This window comes from Asparagus officinalis, unplaced genomic scaffold (assembly GCF_001876935.1).
Source record: "Asparagus officinalis unplaced genomic scaffold, Aspof.V1 AsparagusV1_Un871, whole genome shotgun sequence".
Taxonomy (NCBI): domain Eukaryota; kingdom Viridiplantae; phylum Streptophyta; class Magnoliopsida; order Asparagales; family Asparagaceae; genus Asparagus; species Asparagus officinalis.
In genome coordinates, this window is record NW_017973130.1 from 9,301 (window position 1) to 20,867 (window position 11,567).

The 11,567-nt window shown below is 36.8% G+C and overlaps 1 protein-coding gene across 1 annotated transcript; it reads right to left on the bottom strand.

The window, feature by feature from the left end:
• Nucleotides 1–2,180: 2,180 nt before the first annotated feature.
• On the bottom strand, nucleotides 2,181–3,490 carry LOC109828234 (heat shock cognate protein HSP 90-beta-like). The gene is made up of 2 exons (XM_020395262.1): nucleotides 2,767–3,490; nucleotides 2,181–2,299 (listed from the first exon to the last, which is right to left on the bottom strand). Exons 1-2 carry the CDS (start codon nucleotides 3,473–3,475, stop codon nucleotides 2,181–2,183), a joined length of 828 nt encoding a protein of 275 aa, XP_020250851.1. The 5' UTR covers nucleotides 3,476–3,490.
• Nucleotides 3,491–11,567: the final 8,077 nt, after the last annotated feature.

Genomic DNA, 11,567 nt, shown 5'->3' on the forward strand with positions numbered 1-11,567 from the left:
TTGTAGCTCACGAAATCATGAAATTTGACTATGTCGTGCCATTTTTCGTCGAAAGAAACCGTAGAAGTTGGGGACAAATCGTTGCCTATAGCTCACGAATTTGTGAAATTCGAGCAATGGGGTATAATCCATGAAATCGCGCCCGGTTCAAAACGGACCGAAACGGTTGTAAAACCATGGGTTACCCGTGAAATCACGATATTTGAACTTCGTCTAATTATTTACCGCCTACCCCAAACGTACGAGAAGGGTCAATAATCATGTGTTATAGCTCATGAAATCGTCGGTTTTGAATTCGACAAAGATATTATGACACGGGGTATCGAACAGACCAAAATGGTCAGAAATCGTACGAACTATAGCTCATGAAATCGTCTGTTTTGACATTTATGACACCCGCTGAATAAGAATAAAATGGTCAAAATTCATGGGTTACAGCTCATGAAATCGTGAAATTTCACTCAGCCAAGTCATTTGCCGTCGGACGAAACCTTCGAAGTTGGGGACAAATCATTGCCTATAGCTCACGAACTCGTGAAATTCGAACAATGGGTTATAACAAAAAAATCTCACCCGGGTTGAAACGGACCAAAACGGTCGAAAAAACATGTGTTATAACCCATGAAATTGCTGTATTGGAACTCCGCCAAATTATTTGCTGTCAGGCCCAAACGCACAAGAAGGGTCAATAATCATAACTATTCACAGTTTCATAATATTTGTATATGTCAATGTTTTGTATATATTCATTCATATTTTTAATATTTACATATTTTTTATTTCTTTTGGCGGTCAATATTTTCATATTACTATTGTTATATTATCTCAGTTAGCATCAAATATCATTTATCTTAATATGTTATTATAGTATGGTCAGATTTTTCATTACATTCACATTGTATTTATTTTATCGTAGGTATAATAGTTTCAGTATATATGCGATTAATGTGTATTATTGAAGTGTATTATATTTAGTTAGTTAATTATTTCTTCTATTCAATCATCATCCTTTTATTATATTTTTGATACATTTATTATTACATATTGGTATGTGATATGTGCTTAATGATCGTCTATTAACATCATTCGTATATTTTGTTATGATTTTGTTAGTATTGTTTATATGTTGCTTATATTATCAATTTATCATAAGTGTTATGTTGTATATGTTTTTCATTTGACTATGATATTTATACATTTTCAATTGTTCAAATCATGTCCATTAAGTGTTTCACATTGCTTTAGACTTCACTTATACATCATATAACATATATGATACTCAGAATATTTTATTGTGTTTAATTATACTTTTGCATATCTATAGTGTATGAGTGCGTTTTTCTGTCATATCGTCTATTATTCACTTATGTACTAAATTATTGTATAGTGTTCGTATTTCATGATATACTTTAATAAGTTTATGATTCTAATATTCTACATATGCATTATGTTCTTATCCCTTACATTTTCAGTATATAGTTTTTATCAGTTAGTTTTGTCTTGTTTTAATTCACGGTACAAGATAAAACTAGAAGATAAACCTGGTTTAAACTAGAAGATAAACATGGTTATCTTATAATCAGTCACATTTTAAAATCAATTAAGAAATTAGCTTGATGTCATATTTGAAGAAGAGAATTCAAAAAGTAAATCTTTGTAAGTCACCCAATCTATATAAGTCACCCACATATGGTGAGCTAACATAAATCCTACTAGCCTAATTCCACATTTAACTTGGAGAAAATCTTTATGCATCGGTGTCGAGCACCATTATTCTCTCACTCTATCTTTCTACCGCTATTTGGAATCTGTCATATTCAACGAATAATTCTCTGCTAGCAAATGTAGTCAATGAATCTCAGTTTTCTCTGTTGTGCACCATCATGTAAGGGTGCCAAACGGTTCGAATATATCCGAACCAATCCGCATCCGTATCCGAACAGTGCAGATATAATCAAAATTTAAAACCGGACGGATACGGTTTTGGATACGGTTTCGGATACGGATCCGGTTTTAGATTTTTTTCGAATACAAATTCCAATACGGATATGAGGGTTGCGGATACGAATATCCGCGATTTAATAAAGATTGGGTCCCCAAGTTAAAATTACAAACCAATAACCGCTAACCCAAAACCCAACTACAACTAAAACCCTAGGTTTGTGATGTCCGCCTCCACTCTACCCAATTTTCAGCCTCCAGCCCCGATCTATCAATTTCCAGCCTCCCTCCAGCCCTCTGTTGTGAGGTTCTGAATCCTCGATCGGTTCCTTTGGAGATGATTCTGACCATGATGAGCCTGAAACAAGATTGAAACAGATTTTTTCAAGAGGGAAAGTTGAGGGAGAATTGAAAGAGAGGGAACAGAGAGAAAGTTGTAAACTAAGTTGAGGAGAAGAAATCAATTCATTTCATTAGCTGCCTTTGATTGTGTACAAGTTCTCAATTTATACAAACGGACTCAATGAACTCATGTTTGTGCACGTGCACAGGCAGTACATAGCTAGAACTAACAAAACAGAACAGAACTAACATCAGACACAGTTAATACTGTTCACAACTAACTAACAGCATTTATTACAAACTAAAGCATTGTATAACAGCTCCAGGTCTTGTGCAGCACTTCAAATCTCGTTTCCATGTTCTCCAGCTTCCACCCTCTCATTGCATTTCACAGGTTCAACTTCCGTACCTGACAATTCCCTCCCCTTAAATTGGACCTTGTCCCAAGGTCCACTGTAGGAAACCTTACAGTCTCTAACAAACCTTCAGCTACCTCAAAACTGAACTCCTTGCATTCATCAAGCTCCATGTCGGTGAGCTGAGATGAAGTCCTTGGAGGAAGCACAGCCTCGATCACCTTGTAGATGTTCCAGACACGGAACTGAAGCAACTCTTTCTTCTCTTCCTCCTCATCTTCATCGTCAGAGATTTCTTTCTCAGTGGTCTTTTCAGTCCGGAGAGAAATTGGGTAATTGATGAACTCAGAGTGCTTCTTGATCAGATCTTTGAGACGGCGCTCCTCAAGATATTCCAACTGATCCTCCTTCAGGAAAAGAGTAATCTTGGCTCCCCTTCCAAGGATTTCTCCAGAGTCTCTGGTAACTGTGAAAGACCCTCCAGCTTGAGATTTCCAAATATACCGCTCATCATCATTGTGCTTAGTGGTCAGAACCACTCTTTCAGCCACAAGAGATGCGGAGTAAAACCCCACACCAAACTGACCAATCATGCTAGCATCAGCAGCTTCCATTGCAGCAATCAAGGACTTCTTTTTCGGGATCCTTGGGATGTCAATCTTGATATCAGTCAGGGTTAGCCTCTTGAAATTCATCTGACCACGTACCATGTTTGGGGCATCGACCAGAGATCTGTTCTGATCGAGGACATTAACGATTACGACGAGCCTGCCATAATCCTTTCCGTAGTTAACAAGCACCACTCTTCCAATCTCCACGTAGCGCTTGAACGGCATGGCTGCTGCCGCAATCTTGAACGGCATGGCTGCTGGTGCAATCTTGAAAATCTGACCACCAACTTTTTCCTCGAGCTCGACCCTCGAGATCCCCTCAGGAGGCACTGCTGAAAAAACCTGAGCCTCCAGCGATCCGTTCAAAGCATACAACGACGTCTTCTTAGTCTCCTTCTTGCTTGAGATTGGCCATGGTAGGTTCTTGAGCTTTGGCTTTCTCTTGTTTGAGGATGGCCATGGCGGTTTCTTGAGTTTTGACTTCCGGTGGAGACGAGAAGTTTGCGGCTGCTTCGTCTTCTTCTTGGAAATCTTGTCTGCTCATATATCAACAATGAAGACAAGGCTATTATTGTCCTCAATCTTCTTCATAGCAGACTCAGTAGTTAAATGGTACTTGAGAATTTGATAATGGCCAAGCTTCTTCCTCAGCGGTGCGCTAATTCTGGGGTACTTGGGTTTCCTGTCTTTCTTCAACGTCTTGGGGCGGTGAAGTGTCACAGATGTGCGGATCTTCTTTGTTTTCTTCTTTATGCTTGAAGCTCCAGCCTTCACAGCTTTGGAAACTTTTACAGTCTGTGCCTTGGTGTCAGTTGTTTTGTTGGTAGCAAAACTGTGAACTGGCTGGAATTCACCATTCATTTGATTTTGTATATCCACTTCTTGGCCTTCACCATTGAGATTGGAGTCTTCACCACTGGAGTTGAACAGGGACTGATCAGAGACCAAGGTACTCTTAGCAGTGATCAAGATGCTCTTCTCAGGATTTGAGCTCATGGATCTCAAGAACATGGAGTTCTGAGATAACTGAAATTCTCCATTGTAATCAGTATCTCTTCTATTTTGAGAAATGGGGTCATTATTGTAACCCTTCTTGCTTGATTCTTTAACTCCTGAGCTTGATATTTCCATGTCCTCCCTTGATCCGGAGCTCCGTACCAGATCTCCTTCCCCAACCCTCAGCCGACCAACACTCAAGACTTCTTGAGACCCAAAACCCATTTCGGATTTCAACATGATATCCTCAAACTCAACACCAATCCCCACTTCCTTCATTGAAAACTCAACAGAATCGGAAACTGAGTTAATTACCTCATTCCTCTCTTGAAGATTCTTCTTTCTTGGAGAGGAGGGCACAATGGCTTCTGAAGATGTAGGGACTGTTGGTGCCATGAAATTCTTGGACACCTTTGAAAAAGAAATTGCAGGGACTGCAGAGGATCTTGACTTCACATTCTCATTCCTGAGGCTGTTGCTGATCTCTGGAGTTCTGGGATTAGAAAATTGTATGGCTAATTGACAACAGCCATCATAAATGTTGCGCCCTTGTAGAGAATTCATCGCTTCCACCGCATTTTGCTGTGATTGAAACTGTATAAGAGCTTGAAAGCTAGCTGACTTCTGAAGGATGACGATCTTCTCTACAAATCCATATGGAGAAAACACTCGATGCAACACTTCCTCCGTTATAGGATAGAGCATTGTGTGAATGGTGACGAGGAGGATTCGATTTGGTGGAGAATCCTGTTCTGCACGTCTGAGAGGATTCTTGGAGTTCCTGAGTTCTTGAAGAAGCTTTGCATTCGCTTCTAGTTGAGAAAACATTGTCGCCCAATGTTGATTGAATAAGCTTCGCTCTGATACCAATTGTGAGGTTCTGAATCCTCGATCGGTTCCTTTGGAGATGATTCTGACCATGATGAGCCTGAAACGAGATTGAAACAGATTTTTTCAAGAGGGAAAGTTGAGGGAGAATTGAAAGAGAGGGAACAGAGAGAAAGTTGTAAACTAAGTTGAGGAGAAGAAATCAATTCATTTCATTAGCTGCCTTTGATTGTGTACAAGTTCTCAATTTATACAAACGGACTCAATGAACTCATGTTTGTGCACGTGCACAGGCAGTACATAGCTAGAACTAACAAAACAGAACAGAACTAACATCAGACATAGTTAATACTGTTCACAACTAACTAACAGCATTTATTACAAACTAAAGCATTGTATAACAGCTCCAGGTCTTGTGCAGCACTTCAAATCTCGTTTCCATGTTCTCCAGCTTCCACCCTCTCATTGCATTTCACAGGTTCAACTTCCGTACCTGGCATCTGTCCAGGCGTCGTCTCCGTCCAGGCGTCCAGGCGTCCAGGCGTCGTCTTCGTCCAGGCGTCAGATCCTCGTCTCGTCCAGGCATCAGATCCTCGTCTTCGTCCAAGCGTCCATGCATCGTCTTCGTCCAGGCGTCGTCGATTCGCCGTCAGATCCTTCGATTCAAGTGTCCAGCCGCCGTCGTCTTCGTCTAGGCGTCGTCGATTATTGAGCCCTCTCTTATGGCTCTAGCTAGGAAGTACAACCAGGATAAGATGATCTGCAGAAAGTAAGTTCTTTTTATCTCTGTTGAATTATTTGTGAAAATAGTTTTGATAAGTTTTATTATTTGGGACTTGTTTAACGAATGAAGATTTGTTCTATGTGTTAGCATGTGGATTTAGTTTTGGAAACTATAGTCTTTTAGCTGAAAAGCGTGCCTAAGAAATTGTTGTAGATCCAAGATTAATTTTACTAGTGCAGCATTATTGTTAGTTTAATATCAGCCTGACAACTGAATCTCTTCTCAATTAACAGCATATTTATCTTACCAAATTACCTTTGTGTGCTATTCTGATTTGTAAAAATTTCTTTGGTTTGGGTTGTTGGCCACCTTACATTGAATCATATATCTGCCATTGTTTTCTCAAAAATGAATTTCTTCTGCTTGCAAATTTGTATTTCAGTACTCAAGCATGGTCCTTAAGATCGCCTCCTTATTTTGTGGAAGCGTTTTGAGTCATAACTATGCAACAGTAATACCAAGGTTTCAGAGAGTATTTCTTTGATACCATCTTGTTTTCCACATTCACTAGGGTCTTAATTGTTTGGATTGATTTTCCCCATGTTAATTTTTAAGACTAATATCAGCTTGCTGATATTAGTTTGTGAAAAGCATCGTGAGATTCTAGTTCCAACTTTGTATAATCACTCTTTACCTGGAAGCTGAGGACACATTTTTTTTATACTAACTACTAAGTCCCTTGAACCTTTTGATCAAGATCCGATTCTTCAATTACTGTTTTTTGATGCAAAGGATATCTGCAAGCAGGTTGTGCTACTGAAGATTTTGGATGAAGATTATATGTCTAATAGATTTGTGCTCAATTTTAGTTTTCAATTGATGGTTTATGAAGATTATATGTCTAATAGATTTATGTCGAATATCCGTTTATATCCGTGATCATATCCGATCCGATTCTCAAATATCTGAACCGTATCTGTTTTCGATAAGTGCGAATATGGTTAATGTTTTTTCTTACCAAAGGTGATCCGTATCCGTTTATAAAAAGCAGATATGGATATGGTAAGTGTCATATCCGAACCATATCCGCTCCGATAACACCCCTACAATTTCCACCCAACGGCGGAAACTGGCAAAGATTAATTGAATCGAAAGAGCTTACCGCTGACGACAAAACTCGGAAAGCTGTGAAGAGCTTTTTTTGGTTTGTATATATACCCCTTACATGTTTCATATTTGCATAATTGTCTTTTATATCTTGATATTTACAAATTTGCCCCTCAAGTCTCACACATTTGAACTTTTCTACCTAGGGGTGTTATCGGAGCGGATACGGCTCGGATATCTTACTTATCATATCTATATCCGTTTTTATAAACGGATACGAATATTGATTATTATTGGTAAGAAAAAACCTTAACAATATCCGCACTTATTGGAAACGGATACAGATCAGATATTTAAGAATTGGATCGGATATGATCACGGATATAAATGGATATTCACATATAATTAGAATTACTAAACATTTCACAAGACAACCATGACACAACAAGAAAATCACCCTTAATAACTAACCCCCAAAAACCATTGCAAGAGCAAACCCCATCGTGAAAATTATCCTTACTGCCCATGACACAACAAGAACATCATCTCTGACGACAATTTCCCTCCCATAAACCTTAGAAATTAAATTCATGGCTTCATGACAATCCCCACATGATTTCGATTCAATTAAATTAAAAAAGCTTAATCAAAAATCTTATACACATGATATAACATATTGACAATAAAATAAAGTGGGGTTTTGAATCGACCTAATGGAGAAACTGCTCCTTTCCTCCAACTGGTGTATGAGGTGAAATTGCTCCTTTCCAAATGGCGTTCGTCCAGCCGTTCGTCGTTCGTGTTCAATTGATCGACGGCGAAGACGAACGACGAACGGCGACGACGAAGAAGTATGTGTGTGTATATATATCTCACGGTTTTGTTCTGTATTTTGTGTTTTTATTTTTTCTTTTATATCTTTTATTCAACTTAATTGATTAGATTTTAATCCTTACATGGTGTTTTTAATTTGGGCCAATTATTCTCCTAGATGCTCTTCTAATTAATTTAAATTGAAATTAATATTTGTTTGTTCTTTTATCATATTCATGCAGGTAACAATGTCCGTCTTTAAAGTATCATCAAATTGAAAAGTGCAAGGCATAAATTAGGTTTTATTATTTCTTTAATTTTAAGCATTTTAGGGATCTATATTTTCTATAAATTGAATGTAAATGTCTCCTAGAAAATATGAGTCTGAATATGCAAAACGTATGAAAAAAAGAAAAACAGAAGAATTTATTCAATCTCAAAAAGGAGCACTTGATAGGTTTGTTACTAATACTAAAATCAAAACTTAGAAAAACCAAATGAAAATTTAAATGAAAAAACAATTGAATTATCACTAGAAGATGATACTTTATTAGGACAAAAAGAAATCTGTCAAGAACTTTCTAATAATCATAAATCTAATTCACCAAATATTAATATTAGAGAAGAAGATAATAATAATTTAGAAGAAGATGAATTAGTTGATCAAGAAGATAAATTTTTAATGATATTGATAAAACTATTGTTAAAAATATATATGATATAGCACAATGAGAAAACATAAAAACAAATTTAATAGATTTATTAGTTGTAAAAGGTCCAAATAGAGAAACCAATTTATGTTTTCCAAATGATGAAAATTCTAAACACTTTTCTACTGTTCATTACATTCGAAAATTACCAAATGGAGAAAAACATGATAAGAGATGACTAGTATATTCAAAAGAAGATAAAGTATTATGCTTTTGTTGTAAATTTTATATAAAAGACAGAAAATTAAATTTTATATAAAATCTATTTTTTAAAAAGTAATATTTATTTTTTTAAAAATATTAAGGTCCCAAATATTTTTCTCTGCCTAGAGCCTAAAAAATGCTTGAGATGGTCCTGTTGTGATTTCAATTGAAAATTTGCATCCGAACCAAAATCCTGTTTGATTTTTCTATTCATACGAATAACATTTGGAGTTTGATTTTTTTTTTCAAAATTCCTGTTACATGACGATGCTTCAAGATACAATTCAATAGCCAAATTGTCAATATCAAACTTTATGGTTTAAATTATAAAATATATAGTATCTGTGAAAAAATCCCTTCTGTTTTGCAAAACCTACATTTTCCTCGCTTGTTGATAAAAAAGGGTATTTCCCCCTAAATTCTCTTTCATTCGATCAATTAAACGAAAATAAGAAGATAAATGTGTCGATTACTATTCCATCATGTGCCAGGAAAATTGCTAGAGACTGGAAGTGGATTTCTAATGTTCAGGAAGCTGGAAATGGGAGAATCTGGATACTCTGGAACAATGATTTAATCACAGTTCAAAGTATTACCATAACTGATCAATGCCTGACTTGCTTTGTCCAAATGAAAAATGGTGAAGTATCATGCTTAATGTCTGTGATTTATGCCTCAAATCAAAGGGAGAATAGGAGAAAATTGTGGCAGGATCTTCTGGAAATCAAACAAAGTGTTAACTGCCCTTGGTTGGTTGGTGGAGATTTTAATGCAATCATTAGTGCTGAAGAAAAAATGGGAGGAGCTCCGACTTCAGATGTTGACACAGAAGACTTCCAAAACTTTATTTCATCAAGCCAACTTCTTCATATCAAATCTATTGGATGTTTTTATACTTGGAATAACAAGCAGGATGCAAATACTAGAGTCTGGAGCAGAATTGACAGAATTCTGATTAATGATAGATGGCTGCACCATTATACATCAAGCCAAGTGGAATTTCTAGTACCAATGTGCTCAGATCATTCTCCAGCTCTTATAACTGTTGGGGAGGAGGATTTTCAAGGTAAAAAACCTTTTAAATTCTACAAAATGTGGACAAAACATCCTGATTTCTTAGCACTTGTGAATTCTGTCTGGGGTCAAGAGATAAAAGGATACAACATGTACAAGTTTTATTCCAAACTAAAGAAGCTGAAACCTGTCCTCAAAGAGTTAAATAAGAAACACTTCATGAACATTGGGGAGCAAGTTGCAAGAGCTAAAGAGGAATTACTGGGAGTACAAAATCAGATGAGCTTGGATCTCCTAAACCAGAATCTAATTACTCAGGAGAAAAAGTGCATTCAAAATTATAACAGGTTGCTTCAATGTGAAGAATCATTTCATAGACAAAAAGCAAATATCAGGTGGGCTGTACATGGGGATAGAAGCTCACAATATTTCCATTCAATCATGAAAGCTAAAAGGCATCAAAATAGAGTGTTAACACTCTATTCAGAGAATGGAAGGAGGATTACAGAATTACCTGAAATTGCTACTGAATTTATTGAATATTACAGAAACCTACTTGGGAAAAAAGTGAACACTCTTGATCCAGACCCAGCAGTCATCTCTGATGGTCCCATTCTTATGGATAGACATAGAAATGAACTGGAATCTCCAATTACCAATGAAGAAATCAAGCATGATGTTTTTACTATATCTGATGAAAAGGCCCCTGGACCTGATGGTTATAGTGCATCATTCTTCAAAAGCACCTGGAATATTATCAGTTCAGACATGATCAAGGCTGTTCAGGAGTTTTTTAGCTCTGGTAAACTTCTTGGCTCTCTCAATACAACTACAATCACCTTAATTCCTAAGGTTCTGAATCCAAGTTCACCATCTGAGTTTAGACCAATTTCCTGCTGTAATTGTGTCTACAAAGTGATCTCGAAAATAATTACAGCTAGAATCCAGAAAGTTATTGGGTATTTAGTAAATGATGCACAGTGTGCCTTTGTCAAAGGAAGGGTTATCTCAAATAACATTCTTCTTGCTCATGAACTGGTTAAGCATTATGGTAGGAAACATATATCCCCGAGAGCTACACTCAACATAGATTTGAGAAAAGCATTTGATACAATAAGCTGGGATTTTATTAAAGCTATGTTGACAGGATTGGGATTTCCAGGAAAAATGATTGGATGGATTATGAACTGTATAACTACTACAAAATTTTCACTATCCCTTAATGGATCTCTGCATGGATACTTTAAGGGGGCAAGGGGACTGAGGCAGGGGGATCCTCTATCACCATATCTATTTGTGATTGGGATGGAGTATTTGTCAAGGAGGATGAAGAAGCTTAGAACTGATAATCTGTTCAAATACCATCCTAGATGCTCTGGCTTGGGGATAACTCACTTAATATTTGCGGATGATTTGCTATTGTTTAGTAAAGCTGATATCCAGTCTATCAGTAAGCTGAATGGTTGTCTTCAAGATTTCAGTAGAGTTTCTGGATTGGAAGCAAACTCAAATAAATGTGCTGTCTATCTGGGAGGGGTTGAAGAAAATGTCAGGAATCAAATATGTTCTTTACTGAACTTTTCTGAAGGTTCTCTACCAATTAGATATTTGGGGATGCCCCTGATTTCCAAAAGACTCTCACATCTTGATTGCTCAAATCTGATTAGCAAAATTTCAGAACAAATTCAAGGATGGCAAAGCAGGAGAAGAATGTCATATGCTGGTAGAATTCAGTTAATTAAAACTGTTATTATGGGGATTCAAAATTATTGGACAAGTAGTTACATTCTTCCAATAAGAGTTCTGCAGAAAATAGACAAGTTATGCTCTGATTTCTTATGGAACAGCAAGATGCATCTGGTATCCTGGAAAAATGTATGCACAGACAGAAAATTGGGTGGTCTGGGATTATTCAGTGCAA

Coding starts and splice junctions, on each gene's coding strand:
- LOC109828234 (XM_020395262.1), bottom strand. CDS start 3,475: ATGCCGTTCAAGCGCTACGTGGAGATTGGAAGAGTGGTGCTTGTTAAC. Junction 2,300..2,766: donor CAGTTTTGAGGTAGCTGAAG/GTTTGTTAGAGA, acceptor ATCTTGTTTCAG/GCTCATCATGGTCAGAATCA.